The sequence below is a fragment of the Bidens hawaiensis genome, unplaced genomic scaffold (assembly GCF_021521415.1).
Source record: "Bidens hawaiensis isolate Kalapana, Puna unplaced genomic scaffold, B.hawaiensis_p1.1 tig00014409_1, whole genome shotgun sequence".
NCBI lineage: Eukaryota > Viridiplantae > Streptophyta > Magnoliopsida > Asterales > Asteraceae > Bidens > Bidens hawaiensis.
This window is the reverse complement of record NW_027492250.1, coordinates 428,609-451,054: the sequence shown is the minus strand read 5'-3', so window position 1 is coordinate 451,054 and position 22,446 is coordinate 428,609. Positions and strand designations below refer to the sequence as shown.

General features: G+C 41.9%; 1 protein-coding gene across 1 annotated transcript; it reads right to left on the bottom strand.

The window, feature by feature from the left end:
• Window positions 1-19,354: 19,354 nt before the first annotated feature.
• Window positions 19,355-21,825, bottom strand: LOC143546660 (glucan endo-1,3-beta-glucosidase 14-like). The gene is made up of 2 exons (XM_077038280.1): window positions 20,751-21,825; window positions 19,355-19,585 (listed from the first exon to the last, which is right to left on the bottom strand). Exons 1-2 carry the CDS (start codon window positions 21,822-21,824, stop codon window positions 19,505-19,507), a joined length of 1,155 nt encoding a protein of 384 aa, XP_076894395.1. The 5' UTR covers window position 21,825; the 3' UTR covers window positions 19,355-19,504.
• Window positions 21,826-22,446: the final 621 nt, after the last annotated feature.

Sequence of the window (22,446 nt, the reverse complement as noted above, 5' to 3'; positions counted from 1 at the left end):
ATTGCACAGTTCAAGAAATGCTACATTTAAACAAGATTCTTGTTATTTACTTTTTACTTAGCCAGCGTGCCCTTATAGACTAGTAAAAAAGATGTTTAATATCGTTCAGTTGTAATATATTCAGGTCTGCGCACCTTTCTTATTAAAAGAAAATTGATTAAACTTATGTACAAGTATTGTATGAACGGATTTTTTCTTGGCCTGCATGCCAAATGGAGACCCGCGTGTCCTCAAAGAAAAATTCCTGGTCTGTATGCCAAAAAAAGGACCCGCGTGTCCTCAAAGAAAAATTATTGGCCTACGTGCCTAAAAAGGAACTGCGTGTCCTCGAAGAAAAATTTCTGGCCTGCGTGCCAAAAAGGACGTGCCTAAAAAGGACCTGCGTGTCCTCGAAGAAAAATTCTTGGCTTGCGTGCCAAAAAGGACCCGCGTGTCCTTGAAATTATTTAATGTAATCTTTTATTGACGACTAAGAAGATCCTACAATCTAACACTTATATTATTTACATAAGACAAAGTGTAAAGGATAAAAACTTCTTATATTCATCAAAAGATATTACAAAATTCAAAACAAGCAATTACATTTACAAGATAATAGTAAAAGTTACAAAGGCGGATTCTCATCATCACCATCGGTGTCCATTTCTTCTTGATTTTCTTTATCTTCTTCATGGCCAATTGCAAGGTATGCCTTTAGATGGTCAACACCATCATCTTGCTCTGCAAGACTCGCCACCGTTTCCTCAATTTGAAAAGAAAGCTTGTCAAAAGCTTTTGTCTTTTCAGCATAAAAACCTGCTTGGCGGCCAGCTTGCGAAGATGCAACAAGCAACGCTGCAATACAATCCCCAAGCTCAGCACCTTCACGAATGTGCTCGACAACCTGAAATAGAATAAATGTAAGAAAACAATCAAGTGAAAATCCGTCAGGAGGAATAAAAAGAAGAAGAAGTTACTTGGGGAATGTCTTTCGCCATAAGCCATTTCGTGTCCGCTTTGGCCCGAATAAGGTCCATCTTGTGTTCAGCACAATACAGGGCCTGCTCCCTGTTGTTAGCGGCAAGTTTGGCTATGCGTTCATCCTTAGCGGATGCTTCAGCCTTCGCAATCTTTATTTCTTCTAAGTAAGAAGAAATAAGAGCATCACGCTCATCCACCTGCTTTTGTAAGCTTTATTTAGCTTCTTCAGCAGTGGTTCGATGCATTTTATCTTACTCCAATGCCTTATTGGCATCAGCCAATTGCCACCTAGTAGTATTGGTAGTCAGGCGGTGATCCTCTGCCTCTTTCCTGGCTTCATCAGCCTCCTTCCTAGCCTTTGCTGCTTTGGCCTCTATATCCTCCCATGAATCATTCATAGCTAGCCAGTCTCGATAGATTTCTTGACTTGTCGAGACAGCGTTAGCTAGAGTGTAGGAGAAAGTGTTCGCTAGCTCTTAAATAGGACGCCTGCGTTGGCGTTCCCTCTCCGCAGGAGGAATTCCTTGTTGTAGATACTCGTGACATACATCGGTATCAGAAAACAAGGAATCCTGACGCACTGACCAGTGCGGGCGGTCTACCAAGGGATCATCATGATGATGTGAAGTGGACGCCTGAGGACCGGTGGCAATAGTACTTGGTCCCTCTCAATCCGCAAAGTGAGGAGGGGAATCAGGGGCAAAAAATAATGGGCTCCTTAAAGCTAATTGAAGCATTCTTTTACCCAACTTTGCCAGGAGGGGTGTCCCCAATGACAATTGGGTCTTTGACACCTTTTTGTGGTGAAGTAGAAGGAGAAGTAGGTGGCGTTGTCTCCCCCTGACCAGATGGGTCCTTGGCATGTTTCTCTATGGAACCCACAAAACATTGCACTCCACCAATAAAATTTTTCACTTGAAAAGAATAATCAACAAAGTATAAAAGCATCAAGAGCGTCACCTGGTATAACATTTGTTGATGCAAGCTATTGGATGCGATCCCCCAACTTCACCCTCTTATGTTTTTTGGAAGAAGCGGGCTTGGACAGTCGTGACTTACCCTTCCCATCTAATTTGGAGGTGTCTGCATCACCAGCTTGATGCTCATCCTCATCAGTAGCAACATCAACAATGTTTTTCCCTGCACTCGCATCTTTGCTAGTAGATGGGTTTTGTTTCCGCTTGCGAGTCAGAGCTTCGATTTCACGCATGATACCCTCAGCGTCAGTAGTATCGAAAGATGATTCTTATTCTTCGCAAGGTAATGACTCCTCACTAGAAGAGAGAAGCACTATCACCCCACTAGAAGTGAGTGCATTCAGAGGACGAGGTTTTAGAACTCCCTCACCTTTGGCAATCATCTCCTCACCTTTTTCGAACATCGCCTCTGATACCACGGGTTCCGGGCGCAAGGGGGGTAGAGAACAAGAAGCTACTGCTGGTACGGTCAAGGAAGGGTAAGTCCTTAAGATCTATGGGGCGACGTACCATAAGTCCCTCCACCTGATCCAAAAGCGTGTTTAAGATTGATCCTTCACCTACATAAACAAAAAAAGTTAATACTTAGACGGATCCTCAAAGAATGTAAATACACTTACTCTTATCAGGATTCTCGTAGAACGGTTCCAAGTCAGTAAAGGGCCACAAACGACTCATATTAGCCACACCAATGCCCCTTAGTGTATCGCACGCATGGGAGTGGGAGTGCTAGTCAGCATCTTGAACCATGGAAGGTTTACCTGGGTAGTAGCTTGAGCCTCCGGCATGTTGTCGTCGGATTTACGGTAGGTCATCGTGAAGGGAACGACGTCCTCCCGGATCCAGAAGCATTTGGGCCGCCACTCATGTAAGCTCCGATACCATTCGGTACCAATGATATCCTTCCCGGTGGTAGCAAAACTATACCATTCACCGCGAATAGCCATTTTGTAAAAAACGGCGAACTTATCAACAGAGGGCACCAAGTTGTGAGCTTGACAGCAGAATTCGAAGTGACGAATCCTCGTCAATCCAAATGAATGAACTTGTGACAAGTGTGTGACATCTGCCCTGATCCGACCCGACCCAGGTACCCGTTTCTCTGACCCGATCTCTTTCTTTTATAATTTAATATTTATTTATACTTATATTTTACTTTTAATAATAAAAATATATATTTCCTTCCCGCCTTTTTCTCTCTCTTTCTTTCCGCCGTCCCCTCCCCCTTCCTTCTCTCTTTCCGCCTTCTTTTCCCTCTTGTCGCCGTCCCGCCCTTAAGCCTTGTTTCCCTCAACTCTTTGCTTGTCCTTTGGTTCTTCCCGCCTAAGGATGTCTGCAGCTCCACGCGCCAGACTCCTTACATGGAAGCCTGCGTGAAGACATCTTGTTCCTGCGATGCGTGAAGAGAACTCTTCTCGCAGCGCGCTAAGAATGCATGTTCTTCCCGCGATGCGCTAAGAATGTATGTTCTTCCCGCGATGCGCTTAGAATTCTAGTTCACACAGCACGCTAAGGATGTGATTCTTCCCGCAGTGCGCTAAGGATTGTTGTGCCAGCCTTCGCGCTCGCGCACTCAGCCTTCCCGCGCTTAACCCTTGTATCTTCTGTTTAAATCTAGCCGTTTGCTTTTGTGTTGTCTTATCTTTTGAGCCGTTGACCTAACCCATCTAATGTCTGAATAGTTACTTTCGGCGCAGCATGCGCACCAACCCCATTGGTTGACAGATAAAGTGACTGACATAATCTTTTGAGATCTGCTTTTGCCATGCTTGACCAGTACCTTTATCTGATCCGCCCATGCTTTTTACTGTCCCCTGTCAGCTTTATCTTGCCTCCTGCAGCTGCCATATCTTTTTATATCTTTACTTTTCAGAACTTTTTACCGTTGATATCTTTTCTTTTACTTTTTGAGATCTTTTCCCCTTTTTTTCTAGGGTTTGTGTCTCCTAGGGTTTTCCTATAAATAATAATAATATTTTCATAACACATCACACACAAACACTTAATCTCTCCTGTTCTCTTGCTCCTTGCTCTCTCTGCCGTCTTCCTCTCTGCCTCCGTCTTCCTCCCTGTTCTGCCCTGCTTTTCCGGTAATATATATATATTATATATAATAATTTACTTATTTAATTATGCTAACTTATAATCAAGACTTAAAACAAATCATTAAAACAATAATCTTAATTATAGGTTAACTTTGCTTGTTTAAGAGTTGATTCTTGCATATCTTTCACCGCATCGTTTATCAAGTGAGTTATCTCGTATCTAATCCCTTTTTGCTTTTTAATGTTTTGGGATGTTCATGTGTTCATACAAACTTAGAGTCTCAAACTTGTTTATGAACTTTAGTCGCGCAGTATCCCATGTGTTGAGGACGTAGACTTGGCTGTTTATTTGTATGTGTGGATCATTAACCGTATGGACGGTCTATTCCGCAGTTTTCATGGTACCATTAGATGAACACGGGAGAACATTCGTTTATGATTTTCTCTTTTGTTTACACATGCACAGTTAGTCTTGTTTGTGAGCTCAATTGTGAGCACTGGCAGTCTTGTCTCTTAGAGTTGGTCCCGATCAGATTACACCCTTGTTGAAAACCAGACATACACATGTTGCGCGCAGATTTATTGTTATCTATGTATTGTATTAAACTTGATTTCTCACCAACACGCAAGTGTTTGACGTTTATTTTAACACATGTTCAGGTTTGCAGTAGCTGTTTTGGAGCTTGTGGACACGTAGGACGTTTTTACTTTTGGACCTAGAATTAAAATGTATCAAGACAAGTTAATGTTGTTTGAATGTTATAATTTATAATATATTGATTTATGTTTGATTTATGTTCTTTATTTTCCCCGCTGCGCGTGCGTGATAAATGTGTATTAATAAATATTGACACCAATAGTGTCACGAGTAATGAAACAATATGTGGCGCCCCGATGTATAATCCGCCTTTGGTCGGGGTGTTACAGATTGGTATCAGAGCCAGGTTGACTTTAGGATAGGTGGTTAGACGTAACGGCCTAGAATACCTAAGAGTCCCTTCTCGCGCATGAGAGAAATCTCATGTTTGCGCGCTTATTGTTAATTACTCGTTATTTATGAATATGCTCGCGCTTGCGCAGTATATGGTTTTATGTTTTATTCCGCGATATTTCGATTTTTGTGAATTTCGATTTTTATTGATTTTACTTACATATTCGTTTGTTGGGATTGAAAATCCGAAAAGTCATGGTGATACATGAATAGTTGATTTTCAATTTCCATTTACGATTATGTTCTGAGGTTGGAGACTTGAAAAGTCATGGTGATACATGAATTGTCAACCTCCAATACTCATTTTCTTGTATATTTTATATTGAAGATTGGAAAGTCATGGTGATACATGAATCGTCAATCTCCAATACTCGTTTACTCGTATATTTTAAATTGGGAATTCGGAAAGTCATGGTGATACATGAATTGTCGATTTCTGATTCGAATTTGTTACCTTTATTAAGTCTGCATTTAGGGTCATTTATTTTACTTTAACTTTTGATAGCATCTAACTCCGTGAAACCAAGCTTTATAAAGTTATACTTTGCGATAAAACCAAGATATTAACTAAAATTAAAACTTTTATAGAATGCCTCCGCTATCTCGCCGATTTCAGAGAAGAGAAGCCTCGCGCATGCGTAGACAGCAACGTTCCCAGGAAATGGCCGCCGCAATAGCCCAAGCTTTGAGCCAAAACAATACCAACACCTCGAGTTATAACATTAAATCCTTTAACGCGGGTAACCCTCCAAAGTTCACAGGTCTTGAAGGAGCCACCGTGATGCTCCAGTGGCTTGAGAAAATAGAAAACACTTTCCTCCATACCCAATGCCCCTCAGAAAGACGAACCCTATATGCTTCCAGTGTCCTGGAATCCAGAGCGCTTACATGGTGGAATGGAGTAGCTCATGCGCGTGGCGCAGAGGCTGCTTCTAGCATGACATGGGAGGAATTCAAGGAAATTCTTACGCGAGAATTCTGCCCTCCCAACGAAATTAAGCGCCTGGAGGAAGAATTCTGGAACTTGAAGCAATACAGCGGTGAAGCGCGCGAGTACGCGACGCGCTTCCACGAGCTAAGCTTACTGGTCCCTCACCTTGTTACCCCTTCACGCCGAGCCATAGAGAAATTCCTTGGGGGTCTCCCCATGGAAATTCAAGATTCTGTATGGGCCAGAAACCCAGTTACCCTCTCTGACGCCATCGAGTTGGCCGCTGTGATCAGCGACAACCATGTCAGAGCAGGAACCCTGTTCCTGCGGGGATCTGAGAAGACCAAACCCACCAAAACTGCCCCTGAACCCGCAGAAACCAAACCTGAACCCTCAAACCATAACCAGAAACGTAGGCGCAGACAAGCTTACGCGCTTACCTACCCGCCCATAGTCCAGCAACCCGCTTACCAGCCTCTAGCATACGCCCCTCAACCTCTGTCAGCCTACCCAACACCTCCTATAGGCCACAACTATGCCATAACCAATCCCGCACTCCCTGCCCCGCCTCCTAAGAAACCTTACACAGGAAACCATCCCTTTTGCCCAACCTGTAGATTTCACCACCCAACCCAGACCCCGTGTCGACTTTGTACCCGATGTGGCCGCACTGGTCACCTTGTAGAAAACTGTAGAGTCCCTCTCGCCAACCCAATTGCGCCAACACCACCAGTCTACCCGCAAAACCCTCAACCAACCTACCAAAACCCACGACCCAGGTCGTGCTATAACTGCGGTGATCCCAGTCATTTCCGGAACGCGTGCCCGAGACTACAAGTTCAGATTACGCAAGCGAATCCGGTGAACCAGATTTCAAACCAAGTGACGCGTGGACGAGCTTTTAACATAACCGCGCACCAAGCGCAAGCGAATAATGACGTAGTTAATGGTACATTTTTACTTAACGGATTTTATGCTTCTGTACTTTTTGATACTGGCGCCGATCGAAGTTTTATCTCTCGCGCCTTCGAGCAGAAGCTTGCGCGACCGCGCGATGGTTTAAAAGAAGATTTTTCAGTTGAATTGGCTAACGGTGAAACTGTTTTAATAAACTCAGTGATTAAAGATTGTACGCTTAATCTTAACGAAAACGATTTTCTGATCGACCTCATCCCCATGCCTCTTGGAAGCTTTGATGTTATCATTGGTATGGACTGGCTCTCGAAGAATCGCGCTGAAGTTATTTGCGCCAAGAAGTTGATTCGCATTCCTCGAGAAAATGGTGATCTTCATATCTACGGCGAAAAACCCTCCAGTGGTCTTAAGCTTATGTCTTGCGCCGAAGCCCGAAGACTCATGCGAAAAAGGTGTATTGCATTCTTAGCTCATGTGGTTAAACCTGCTGAAGAAAAGAAGCTTCGCGATATCCCTGTTGTGCGTGATTTTCCTGAAGTTTTTCCTGATGATCTTCCTGGTATCCCTCCCGCTCGTGAAGTCGAGTTCCGTATTGATCTCGTCCCTGGTGCTTCCCCCGTAGCTAAATCTCCTTATCGTCTTGCACCCGCTGAGATGCAAGAATTGGCCAGCCAACTTCAAGAGTTGACTGCTAAAGGATTCATTCGCCCTAGCTCTTCGCCCTGGGGTGCTCCGGTGTTGTTCGTTAAAAAGAAAGATGGATCGTTTCGCATGTGTATTGATTACCGCGAGTTGAACAAACTCACCATTAAAAACCGGTATCCCTTACCGCGTATTGACGACCTCTTTGATCAACTCCAAGGTGCCTCCTGTTTCTCGAAGATTGATCTCCGCTCTGGCTATCACCAGTTGCGCATCCGCGATGAAGATGTTCCGAAGACTGCTTTTCGAACTCGTTATGGCCATTTTGAATTCTTGGTCATGTCCTTCGGTCTAACCAACGCACCCGCCGTTTTCATGGATCTAATGAATCGGGTGTGTAGGCCTTTCTTGGATAAATTCGTGATCGTGTTTATCGATGATGTTCTGGTGTATTCTAAGACCAAGGCCGAGCATGAGCAACATCTTCGGTTGGTGTTGCAGAAGCTTCGAACCGAGCAGCTCTATGCTAAGCTTTCCAAGTGTGAATTCTGGTCTGATGAAGTACAGTTTCTTGGTCATGTTGTAAACAAGATGGGTATTCATGTCGACCCATCCAAGATTGAAGCAATCAAGAACTGGATTACGCCATCCTCTCCTTCTGAGATCCGTTCCTTTCTAGGCTTAGCTGGTTATTACCGGCGCTTTATTTCGAACTTCTCGAAGATCGCTTTGCCTTTAACAGCTCTGACGCACAAAGGTAAACCGTATATTTGGGGCTCGAAGCAAGAAGAAGCCTTTCTGACGCTCAAGCGTTTGTTGTGTAAAGCTCCTGTTCTAGCGCTACCTGAGGGAAGTGATGATTTTGTTGTGTATTGTGATGCCTCCAACCAAGGTCTCGGTTGTGTTCTTATGCAACGAGGCAAGGTTATCGCTTACGCATCAAGGCAACTTAAGGTTCATGAAAAGAATTATACAACTCACGATCTCGAACTTGGTGCAGTTGTTTTTGCCTTGAAGATCTGGAGACACTACCTTTATGGTACTAAGTGTATCCTCTACACTGACCATAAAAGCCTTCAGCATATCTTTGATCAAAAGGAACTTAACATGAGGCAACGCCGATGGAACGAACTCATCAGCGATTACGATTGTGAGATCCGGTATCATCCTGGTAAGGCTAATGTGGTAGCCGATGCGCTCAGCCGAAAACCCTGCCAACTTAACTGTATCTTGCCGCGCACCCAGCTTCACTTCGCGCCGATTCAAAGCAACCTTGAATCGCGTATTCGTGACGCGCAGCGCGCATCCATCAGTAATGGTAACCTTCGCGCCGAGTTAGCGTGTGGCGCGGAAGCACACTTTGTCCCTAATCTGAGTGGAATTCTCTGCTATCTTAATCGCATCTGGATCCCCTTTGATGAGAATCTTCGCGCAGATATCCTGAGTGAAGCGCACAAATCTCGGTATTCTATTCATCCTGGCGCTGATAAGATGTACAAGGATTTGCGCATTACTTATTGGTGGCCCGGTATGAAAAAGGATATTGCTGTGTTCGTAGCTAAATGTCTGACTTGTTCTAAAGTAAAAGCTGAACACCAACGCCCGTCTGGTTTGCTCGAACAACCAGAAATTCCTACGTGGAAATGGGAATGTGTAGCGATGGACTTTATTACCAAGTTACCTTTGACAGCAAGCAAACATGATAGCATTTGGGTAATAGTGGATCGATTGACTAAGTCTGCTCACTTTCTGCCCATTCGTGAAAACTACCGTGTTGAGCATCTCGCGCAGCTTTATGTCAAGGAAATTGTCTGCCGCCATGGTACTCCTTTGAGCATCATATCCGATCGCGATGGCCGTTTTATATCTCGCTTTTGGAAATCTCTCCAATCTGCGTTAGGAACTCGCTTGGACATGAGTACGGCATATCATCCTCAGACTGACGGTCAGTCTGAGCGAACTATTCAAACTCTTGAGGATATGCTCCGATCTTGTGTTCTTGATTTTGGAGGTAATTGGGATTCACACCTGCCTTTGATCGAGTTCTCTTATAACAACAGCTATCATTCCAGTATCGGTATGGCCCCATTTGAAGCACTTTACGGTCGTAAGTGCCGCTCCCCGATCTGTTGGAGCGATGTGGGTGAAACTCAAATCACAGGACCCGAACTTGTTCAAGAGACAACCGATAAAATCGCCAAGATCCGTGATCATCTGCTGACTGCCAGAAGCCGACAGAAGAGTTACGCAGATCGTAGGCGAAAGCCTCTCGAGTTTCAAGTTGGTGATCTTGTTCTCCTCAAAGTGTCGCCCTGGAAAGGTGTTGTCCGCTTTGGGAAGAAGGGTAAGCTTGCTCCTCGTTATGTTGGTCCATTCAAGATTCTCGCGCGTGTGGGAAAAGTTGCCTATAGACTTGACCTGCCGCCCGCGCTCAGTAATGTGCATCCAACGTTCCATGTATCCAATCTCAAGAAGTGTTTAGCTGACCAGAACCTTCACATTCCACTTGATGAAGTTCAAGTTGATGAAACTATGCATTTCGTTGAGAAGCCTGTTGAGATTATGGATCGCGAGGTAAAGCAAACCAAGCGCAGTCGTATCCCTATCGTGAAAGTTCGCTGGGAGTCCAAGCGCGGAGCCGAGTTTACATGGGAAAGGGAAGATCAAATGAAGATCAAGTACCCGCACCTGTTCTCTGCGCAACCTACTTCGAGATAAATTTCGGGACGAAATTTCTTAAAGTAGGGGAGACTGTGACATCTGCCCTGATCCGACCCGACCCAGGTACCCGTTTCTCTGACCCGATCTCTTTCTTTTATAATTTAATATTTATTTATACTTATATTTTACTTTTAATAATAAAAATATATATTTCCTTCCCGCCTTTTTCTCTCTCTTTCTTTCCGCCGTCCCCTCCCCCTTCCTTCTCTCTTTCCGCCTTCTTTTCCCTCTTGTCGCCGTCCCGCCCTTAAGCCTTGTTTCCCTCAACTCTTTGCTTGTCCTTTGGTTCTTCCCGCCTAAGGATGTCTGCAGCTCCACGCGCCAGACTCCTTACATGGAAGCCTGCGTGAAGACATCTTGTTCCTGCGATGCGTGAAGAGAACTCTTCTCGCAGCGCGCTAAGAATGCATGTTCTTCCCGCGATGCGCTAAGAATGTATGTTCTTCCCGCGATGCGCTTAGAATTCTAGTTCACACAGCACGCTAAGGATGTGATTCTTCCCGCAGTGCGCTAAGGATTGTTGTGCCAGCCTTCGCGCTCGCGCACTCAGCCTTCCCGCGCTTAACCCTTGTATCTTCTGTTTAAATCTAGCCGTTTGCTTTTGTGTTGTCTTATCTTTTGAGCCGTTGACCTAACCCATCTAATGTCTGAATAGTTACTTTCGGCGCAGCATGCGCACCAACCCCATTGGTTGACAGATAAAGTGACTGACATAATCTTTTGAGATCTGCTTTTGCCATGCTTGACCAGTACCTTTATCTGATCCGCCCATGCTTTTTACTGTCCCCTGTCAGCTTTATCTTGCCTCCTGCAGCTGCCATATCTTTTGATATCTTTACTTTTCAGAACTTTTTACCGTTGATATCTTTTCTTTTACTTTTTGAGATCTTTTCCCCTTTTTTTCTAGGGTTTGTGTCTCCTAGGGTTTTCCTATAAATAATAATAATATTTTCATAACACATCACACACAAACACTTAATCTCTCCTGTTCTCTTGCTCCTTGCTCTCTCTGCCGTCTTCCTCTCTGCCTCCGTCTTCCTCCCTGTTCTGCCCTGCTTTTCCGGTAATATATATATATTATATATAATAATTTACTTATTTAATTATGCTAACTTATAATCAAGACTTAAAACAAATCATTAAAACAATAATCTTAATTATAGGTTAACTTTGCTTGTTTAAGAGTTGATTCTTGCATATCTTTCACCGCATCGTTTATCAAGTGAGTTATCTCGTATCTAATCCCTTTTTGCTTTTTAATGTTTTGGGATGTTCATGTGTTCATACAAACTTAGAGTCTCAAACTTGTTTATGAACTTTAGTCGCGCAGTATCCCATGTGTTGAGGACGTAGACTTGGCTGTTTATTTGTATGTGTGGATCATTAACCGTATGGACGGTCTATTCCGCAGTTTTCATGGTACCATTAGATGAACACGGGAGAACATTCGTTTATGATTTTCTCTTTTGTTTACACATGCACAGTTAGTCTTGTTTGTGAGCTCAATTGTGAGCACTGGCAGTCTTGTCTCTTAGAGTTGGTCCCGATCAGATTACACCCTTGTTGAAAACCAGACATACACATGTTGCGCGCAGATTTATTGTTATCTATGTATTGTATTAAACTTGATTTCTCACCAACACGCAAGTGTTTGACGTTTATTTTAACACATGTTCAGGTTTGCAGTAGCTGTTTTGGAGCTTGTGGACACGTAGGACGTTTTTACTTTTGGACCTAGAATTAAAATGTATCAAGACAAGTTAATGTTGTTTGAATGTTATAATTTATAATATATTGATTTATGTTTGATTTATGTTCTTTATTTTCCCCGCTGCGCGTGCGTGATAAATGTGTATTAATAAATATTGACACCAATAGTGTCACGAGTAATGAAACAATATGTGGCGCCCCGATGTATAATCCGCCTTTGGTCGGGGTGTTACAAAGTGTACTCCATACACCATCAACACGACCCAAACGAACTTCATTAATGGAAATCAAAGATTTCCAGTGCTGAAGTCCTCCACATATACAGCCATCTTCTTCGCCGGTGGATTATTAGCAGTAGAACCGGCAGCAGGATATTCTGGTTTCCGTTCTGGTTCTAAACCAAAAACATTCACGATGTCTTCCAAATCCCTCTTCTTCCAATTGAAAACAATGTTGTCAATAAAAGAAGTGTTCTTCTTTTCTCTAGCCATTATTTTAGTAAGTAGTGAGAAAAAGCACTCAGATCTGGAATCCAAGAGAAAAATCATGAAAGAAAGTATTTCGAAAGCGATAAGAATGAAAAGGAGAAAAAAACGCCTTATTTATACTTATCGAAGTTAATGCGATGGGAGTATTGCTAGAGGAGAGAGAAAGTGTTGTCCAATAAGAAGATGACACGTCAGGCGAGAAAAACAAAAAGACAGCAGGAAACTGACATACGCGTCGCTTCAACTGTCATGTCACCGTTTTTCTAATACGTCACTTCCCCCACTCCTACTTGAAAATTTAAAAATATTCAAAGACTTGTCTCAAAATTCAACATGTCATGGATATTACAAAAAGACAAAAAAAATTTCTTATATTTATCAAAGAGAAGATTACAAGGAAGTCAAAACAAGTTATAATAATATAGATTATTCTAAGAGGCAAGGGCGGATGCGTCCTCATGATCCTGAGTCTTCGGAGACGAAGGCGGAGTAGATGGAGTTTCTTCAGATTCTTGTTCTAAATCTTTAGGCGGTGCACGCCATCACTCGATGTCGCGAATTCAGGAAGCATGTCTTGCAGAGGGAATGACAGGTTGTCATACTCGTTTAAGTGCATCTCATACTCCTGAGCGACGTCAAGTCCGTGCAGCGTATGTTCTTCAACAGAACGGCCAGCTCGCGCATACGCCAGCCCTTCATCAAAACCTATCAGGCGGCCGGATTGGGAGGAAGCAGTAAGCAGGGCGGCAAGGCTATCTATTAGCTCTGGTCCTTCTTTAATATGCTTGATGACCTGTCAAGAAAGAGACACTTACAAACATTGATCGTATGATCAAAATTAAAAAGAAGCAATAAAGAAATAAAGAAAATAACATACCGAGGCTAGGCCCTTATTTAAGAGCCAATATCTTTCCTCTTCAGCCCGCTTTGTTCTCTCCTGAAGCTCGCGAAACCCGTCAGCCATTTTCTGGTTATCTTTTAAGTATTTGGCTGCACGGGCTTCCGCGTCATCACGCTCTTGCAGAAGAGATTCATATGCGGCTTGCATATAGGTAGCCCTCTTCTCCATAAGCTCCGCTTGCTCCTTCCGCAGCTTAGACTCTGCCTCATGGCTCTGGATAATGGCACCTTGGCTAGTCACCTGGGCTTCCAAAGCGGTGTTCTCCTCAAGTGCTTTAGCCAGGTCTTCCTTTTTTCGTTGAGCCTTGTCCCGAGCAGCCTGGAGGAGAGTATTCTGTCTTTTACAAGCCTCCTCCAATTGGCGAGTTGTGGCGGTATGCTTGTCCTTCTCAGCCCTAAGAGCAATTTCAGCATCTGTTAGCTCCCACTTGGAAGTGTTAGCTTTCAAACGTGGCTCTTCATGATCCTTTTTAGCTTCTTCCATGGCTCGATACATATCACCCCATCTCTCTCCCATTGACCGCCACTCCGTCAAAATCTCTTGTCCACTAGCCACGGTTTTGGCTAAGACAGAGGAAAGGTTTTGACCAAGTTCATAGCGGGGATGTCCTCGTTGGAATGAACGTTCGGCGGGAGGTACCCCACGACTAATATACTCAGCGCAAACATTAGGATCCGAAAAGCGCGACCCTTTTACTAAGGTCCAATGCGGGATGTGTAGGTGGTCATCCTCCCCAGGATTTCTCACTCCATAAAAATGTGACGTTGAATGTGGGGAATGAGAGGCTTCCCCTCCACTCGATGAAAGAAGAGATGAAAAATTAGAAAATCGGGGCGGGGATGGAGGAGGAGGAAGAGGAGATCGACGTGGAGATTCCTACGTCTTAGACACCTCAACATTCATAACCGTTTCCTTTTCCTTGGAACCTAGACCATCTCCAGCCGCGGCAAAGGTTGGAGAAGGAGATGGTAATTTCTCGGTCTCTGGCAGAGGAGACTTTGTTTTTTCTGTCTCTTGTGGCGGAGATGGTGGTTTTTTTGACGATATACCATCACCAGCAGCCCCACTAGGCTCTGCAAACAGCAAAAATAACATTTAGACATGGAAAAAAAGCATAAGAAAAGACAAAGTTTCCGCATAGACTTACTGGATAGCTCCTTAATACGATCGACAAGGCAGGTCTTTTGTTTTTTTGGACGATGGGTCAAATGCTTCTTCCCGGGTTCTCCCTCAACATCCGCATGACTCGCCCCTGCGTCACCCACCTTGGAAGACCGTTGTCTCTTCTTTCGCTCCAACTCTACTGTGCATGCGCGACAGATGAAACACCAAATATATTATCAACATACTCTCCCTCAGAAGATGATGAACTGTCACTTGATGGCAAAATTACAATCACCCTGTCGGAAGTAATGGCGTTTAATGGATGTGGGTTTAGGATGTACGCACCTAGTTGGAATATGGCTTCCGAGGCTATCGGTTCGGCATGCACTTTCGTAGGAAAGAGTAAATGGTCGCGAGTTTTTTCCAGAATGGGTAAGTCCTTCGCATCGCGGAAGCGTTTTTGCGGACATCCCATATCATCTATAAGAGCATTCAACATGGACCCCTCACCTGAAAAACATGCGTAATAAGGATTAAACAAAAAATCTCACGAAAACAAAATCACTGAAAGTCATAAAGGATGTAGGACTTACTCACATCCACATTTTGAAAAAAAGGTTCCAATCCGGGTATGGCCACAGACGGCTCATACCCGCCCACACTAAGGCTTCCTTCGGAATGACCCGCATAGGGGTAGGTGTTTGCATTAGCATGCGGAACCACTCCTAACCCTCGTGTGGAGCGCTAACAACATCCAGTAGTTTCGCGTTAGCCGGACGAAGAACCATAGTGGTGGGAACAACGTCCTCGGAGATCCAGAAGAATTTCGTCCTCCAGTCATGAGCACTGCAGGGCGGCTCAGTTCCGATAACCCACTTTGGAATCGGGACACAGTTAAACCACCCGTCACGATTGACCACCCGGTATAAGACCGGAAATCGATCAATACGGGGAACCATCCCGTTCGCTCTGCACACGAATTCGAAATGTCGAATTCGCATGAGTCCGAATGGGTGCACCTGGGAAAGATGGATCCCGTAGGGGCTAAGTACTTTCATGAGGAACTTGGTTATCGGAAACCGAAGATTCACATGAGAAAAGAATTCGGCATAAACCGCCATTTTACCAGCAGGAGGGCTACTAGCAACAGACCCTGAAGCAGGGAACTCCGGTCCCCATTCGGCCGGAATTCCATACGTTGCGACAATTTTCTCATAGTCAGATTTCTTCCAATTAACTTTCACAGTGTCAATATTTGGTGATAATGACAACTTTTTATAACCAGCCATTGATTCGATGGAAAAAGAAAAGCAACGAGCAATGTTGAATAAAGGTAAACGTGTAATCAGGAATTTGAGAGCAGGCGATGAAGAAGAAATGAGAAATCAAAGGCGATAAAACATTAAAAGAAAGATAACTATCCCTATTTATACACATATCAATAAATGCGATGAGATACGAACAGTGGAAAGAGAAATTGTTGGCCCAACAAAATAACGCCACGTCACGCGGGAAATTCGAAAAAGCAAAACAGTGAACAGTCGGGTACAGTGACAGTCGGCATTGAGGTCACGTCAACTGTGCGACAGCCAGCAGAATGTCCTTTCATACTTTTTCATCGTTATCCACACCAACAAAAAATATCTCCACCACAACTTGTGTATTAGAAAAATCCCCAAAGAAATATCTTAAGTCCAAAATTTCACCCACATAAAAGCTTCACGCGAAAGAAACAATGGATTGGGGGACTTATAGAGGTAGGGTACCAAAAAGACCCAAATACCCTTGAGTACCACCCGCGGGTCAGAGGGGATCCTCTCAAATGCCACCTGGGGGACATATAAATCACTTGCATAACCCAAGACAAAGGAAGAACAAACCTTACTTCCTAGGAACTATCTGCGGGAGGATCTAGACGCCCTCGGGAGTCGTCCACAGGGTACTGTTTACACCCGCAAGGATGGGCCATAAGGCAACGTCATAGGACAGCTGTATTTAACCAACTCTCTTCTATAATATTTACCAAGATCCTTTCTTGGTGAATATGTGACCCTTTAGCCAATAGAAGAAGGACAGCTGGCCAGGTTGTTATAACCGTGCACATGGCCAGGTTTATCTCGTCCTATCATACACAGACACGTGTCCAGGTTGTTACAACCGTGCACATGGGCCTTATAGCTCAACCTGTCATAAGAGGACACGTCTCTAAACAGTTACAAGGGTATCTTCTAGAAAGGGACAGCTGGACCAATAATATTCCCACACTTTCGGCTATAAATACTTCACAATCTCCATGAGGTAACACATTCACTCTCCACTATCTACTCTAAATACTTAAGTATTTTATCTTCACCGGAAATTGTACTTATTCTCACGTTGGAGGGTGGTTACGGGAAGACCCCCCCCCCCCCCTCTTGTATCTTCACCGGAAATTATACTTATTCTCATGCCGGATGGTGGTTACGGGAAGAACCCCCCCCCCCCCCCACCTTCCCGTAACGAGCTCACAATGCTTGTTTTGCAGGTTTCTGTCACTGGACTTCTGGATATTGTGCTCATATCGTTAGTCGGTTTTACTTAACCCGTTTCCTGTAGACTCATTGGATCTAAGACCCGTAAGGGGAGTAGATCTGTGTTTCTTCACAATTAATTCTTTTTAGTTATATATAAAGAAGGCTTGTTTCATGTTTTGTATTGCAACAATTATTTGTTCAGGATTGAATCAAATGATATTATGAAAATTCATATGGTATCAGGCAGTCTTAAACAAACGATCCTCTAACAAAACCAAAATCCTAAAAACGCCACCACTATGGCCAAACTGGAATGGGATTTCACAGGAACAAAAAGAATCGTTGTTTAGGCGGCTACTTTTCGATCTTATGTTCATAATCGGGTTTTTTGCCATATAACACCTTATAGGGTGTCTTATCTATTATTACTTTAGATCGCATTCAATTTACCTTCAAGATTTTTGGGGGAATGTATCCTAACAGCTACACACGTTATAAATTGAATGCGATCTACAGTAATAATAGATAAGACACCCTATGAGGTGTTATATGGCAAAAAAACCCGATTATGAACATTTGAGGGTCTTCGGTTGCCTTACATATTGCAAGAGCACTGAAACAAAGGGAGACAAGTTTGAAGCAAGACGAAGATCTTTTGGGTTATCCTCTAGGAACAAAAGGGTACAAGAATTACTAAACTCGATATCACATAATCATTGTCTCAAGAGACGTTAAATTTATGGTAAATGTTTTTCCATTAGGAAACACCGAAACAAAAAAGGAGGATATTTTCATATTTCCACCTAAATGGTGTTATGAAGAGAATAATGAAGAAAATCACACAGAGCTAGTGAATCATCACTAACCGATTCACAATAACACAGGTAATCCCTTGATGAAGAAAATAATATTGGTCGGGCTGCAACCCAATATAGAGAGTGGGGGTATTACAAATGTGGTTGAGGAAAAAAATCAACCTCAACAAGAAAATTACAGTAGGCCTAGCCCAGTTCAAACAACAGACAGTGGACTAGAGGTTTTAGACCAAGCCGAGAATCAGAATCAACCCAGCTCTAACCAACGGTATCGCCCCAAACCGAAAGTCTAGACCCAACCCTGAAGATCGGCTGAATAGGCATGTGAATGATGAATCCATCTATAGAGAACAAGTAAACCACTTCCAATTAAGAGTCATTGACGGTACATTCATATCACATTATATTTCTTGTGATAATTTTACTAATAAACACAAAGCATTTTTTACAGCCATTACATCAATTTGTGAGCCAAAACATTTTAACCAGACTGTGCGAGACTCAAATTGGACAAAGGCTATGAAGAAATAAATCCAAGCCTTCGAGGCAAACTTGGACTTTTATAAAATCGCCAGAAAGGAAACAAGCGATAGACTCAAAGTGGCTATATGAAGTAAAATACAAGCTGAATGGAGACATCGATAGATACAAGGCTCAACTTGTGGCAAAGGGTTTCACTCAAATGGAAGGTGTTGAATTTCATGAAACTTTTGCACTCATTTGGAAGTTGGTAACGATGCGTACTCTTTTAAACGTGGTTGGCATATACAACAACTTGACGAATAATGCTTTTCGTCATGGTGGTCTATATGGAGAAGTTTATATGAAATTACCTTAAGGTTTTGCCAAGCAAGGTGATGATCGAGTTTGAAAAAAAAAATCCCTCTATGGTTTAAAACAAGCGTCGAGAAATTAGTACCAAAAATTCACGAACTCTTATGTGGGAATCGATTTCAAGCAAACAAGTCCTGATCACTCGTTATTCGTCTTCAAAGTAAGGATGCTTACACTAACTTTTAGTAAGAATATTTATGTTTCTATGCTCATTTATGCTGATGACGTCATTGTCATGGGTAACATGTATAAAATACAAGAAAACAAATCATATTTCTAAAAAATATGTTGAAGCTTACCCTACACATATTTAAAAGTATTCTAATTCCTACCCTACCCTAAACCCGAAAAAAACCCGGTCAAATACCCGACTATACCCGGAACCGGTTCCTACCCTGTTACGGTTCTTGACATACCCTGTTTGTGCACCTCTAAGTATCGATACCGCACCGATACTGTAGTGAACCGAACTAATGCCGATCGAATTCCCGCCACAACACGCTGGGCAATTCCAGTAGTTAATAGTAAAGGAGAAGAAAATAAAGCATTCAGAAGCCTGCTATGAAGTTGTTGGGATAATGTAATGTTTAAATGAAATTAACATGCAACCATTAGGCATTGAATGAATTACAAGGTCCAACCTTTTTTAAACGTTATATCTTTTGTTAACATCATTATTAATTATTAAGTTTACCGTCAACCCAACGTGTTCAGACCAACCAGACCCGTTATAACATGTCCGAAATAACCCATTTTAACTTATTAACACACCCTGTAACTCATTATACATGAAAGTAACTCGAGGTATAACACATAATCTCAAAATTGATACACAATGTTCAATGTTCACCAGCCTGTGACCTTAATTAACATAACTTAATCATGATCAAAACCGGAAAAACATAACTACCACCAACATCCAAAAGTATTATCGGTGACGAGTGAACTGCTTTACGATCATAGAAACAGATATGAAGATGATGCACATGCGAATAAGACCAGTAAATAAGACCAATGCCATGTTTGAGCTCCAAGTCCCTGGTAGATGTTAAATATTTAATTATAAGTGAGATTAAACAAAATATGTATTCATAAGAACAATTTTGCACCCATTGTCTTATAAATTAGTCAAGTTGAGTTGCTTTAAGCTCATATGAGTCAAATAACTAAATAGTTAAAAAGGGAACCGAAAGAAGCCTTCTTCATGTTCGTTTAGCATTAAACTTGTCTACAAACGGTTCATGAACGCTAACCGAACAGAAAATCTTGTTCGTGTTCGTTCGCTAAGGAATTGAACTTGTTCACAAACACAAACGAGCATGTACTATTTAAGGGAAAAAAACACTCTTAATTAAAAACATTAGACCATATTAATTCAATATAATAATTAAATATAAAGTTGACTACTTGAGATAATAATAATCATAAACATAATCATCCCCCAATCAGCGATTTTATTCTAATAATGCCAAAGAATCACAAGTTAGATTTGTTAGTCAAAGCTTTAGTAAACAAACCATTAGCAAAACGAACTGAACATAAACAACAAAACAAACATTTAACTAACGAGCATAAACGAGCATAAACGAACACATTACCGAACGTTCACGAACACAACCTTTGTTCATGTTCGGTAATTTAACTAAACAAACAAAATTTCTTGTCCATGTTCGTTCATTATTTAAACGAACGAACATAAACGACCATCCCGCCGAACGGTTCACGAATTGTTCGTTGAACATTTCATTCATTTACAGCCCTAGTTGCAATAATGATGTTTTTGTAATCATATTTAATATCAAATTTTCAAAATTAGAAAGAAAAAGAAAAGTGTTTTCAGGTCAATCCAACCCGACATGGTCTAAAAGCTGTGTATTTCATTCTGAACCCGTTTTGACTTGTTACCGTGCTTTCAAGTACTAAAATAACTTACTATTTTTTTAAAAACAAAAAAAATAATCAAATATGTTTTACTAAAAAGAACAATAATGATCATGTGACACTTTAACTACCATGAGTATATAAAAAAGAGGAATGATTATATAAAAATAATAAGAAAAAAAAAGTAGTTTAAATTGTGTGATCAAATGACATCTGCAAATCCTTTCTTTTTCTCTTCTCACCTGCCCTATGCATAGTTTTTGCATACAAAACAATATGACATAAATATTAAAATTGGTATACATTATAAACAGCTTCGTACCTTAAACGATAGCCGAGACGAACCCGAAGATGAAGACTTCAAATCCGGAAAACCAATATCATACGCAATCGTCCCATCAGGTTTATACAGACCAAAGTTTCGTTCAGAAGTGGGGCCCGGCTTCGAATTCTCGTTAAACAAAGCAAAAATATACGCCTTCAACATAGACTTCGGTCTCCTAGGAGTCCCTTTCCTTTTAGCGAGTCGTTTACGCAAATTATAATTATAAGTTCTCGCATTTTCAGGTGTTGCAGCGCCTTCATTTGGATCTCCATCAGAAGCCCATCCAGTTTCCGTCACAATAACTTCCGTTTTACCAAATCCTGCATCTTCAAGTGCAGCGTACGCAGCATCTATCTGAGCATCAAGCATGTTGTCATAATGAAGTTTTGTTTTTTCATCATAAACACCGTCGGTTGGGTTAAAAAGCGCATAATTAATATCAATCTGGCCCGGACTATCCATGTAAGCCAAAAACGGATACGCGTTTAAACAAAAAGGCGACCCCATTTGTGTAAACAGTTCCAGAAGCTTCTTCATGTTTTGCGCAACATCCTCTTTGAATATACAAGCCGACGGCGGGTACGAATTAGCTAAAACCGCCAGCGAATGTGCAGTCGTTATCTGAACGACACTATCCAACTTAAGTTTCTGTGTTGCATTATATATATTTTTAACTGCACCGTATAAAGCCGATTGAAGGTCCAAATCACTACCTCCAAGAACTTCATTTCCGACTGCGATTCCAACAATATGCGTGTCTGGGACATACGCTTGCACGTTCTCTCGAACCCAAGTCAGGGCATGATCCGCATTACTACTCATATCTTTCACGTATTCATTAGGAAGTCCGATCACTAAATCAAGACCGCTCCCACGAAATGCATCGAGAACACTGTGATCAGCGTCGTAGATCCGTACGTTCTTTATTTTAGCGGCTTTGAGAAGCCTGACAACCTCGTTAGGTGACGGGATATTATTTGCAATTCTTCCATAGTTTATACCATAAGTTCCTGTGAAAGCTTTAGCTGTCACATACCCTGACAAAAAACACAACATATAAGTATTCATCATGAGTTTGTAGACCAATGATTTGACTCCTAATATACGAAGATATAGAAAACCTGTAGCAGATATAATTTGAAGTTTATTCAGCAACTAAGATAAACTTTAATTGTCATCACTACTTTGATGAAGATATAACCTGTAGCAGATAGGGATGTATACGAATTGAAAGATCGGCTGGAAGTTTGTTCATGTTCGTTCGTTTAATAAATGAACAAACATGAACAAGGAATTTCGTTCGATTAACTAAATGAAAGAACACGAACAGAAGCCATGTTAGTTCAATTGTGTTTGTAAAAGTTTGATAATGTGTCTGTTTATATACATTAATGTTTGTTTGTTTACTAAAAGTTTTTTTTTTATATTTTTAATGGCTTTTCTAGGTTTTATCATATAGATTTAAACAAAATTATTAACTTAAAATGATTACTTTATATGTAAAATCAACATATGTGTATGAATGTTTAAAAAAACACCTACACAAACTTGGTAGCCGGTAGATGTGTTGAAAAAACCGAAAACCAAAACAAAAAAAAAAGTAAACCAAACCGTATTCGTAACCACAAGAAAAAAAAACGCTCCGAATTGCGAATTCGGTTTGGATATTAACCGAATCAGAACTGTCAACTCG

Excerpts from the sequence above, each read along its gene's own strand:
- LOC143546660 (XM_077038280.1), bottom strand. The coding sequence starts at position 21,824 with ATGATGAATACTTATATGTTGTGTTTTTTGTCAGGGTATGTGACAGCT. Across the intron at positions 19,586-20,750 it reads CGTCTCGGCTATCGTTTAAG|GGACTTGGAGCTCAAACATG; the intron begins GTACGAAGCTGT and ends AACATCTACCAG.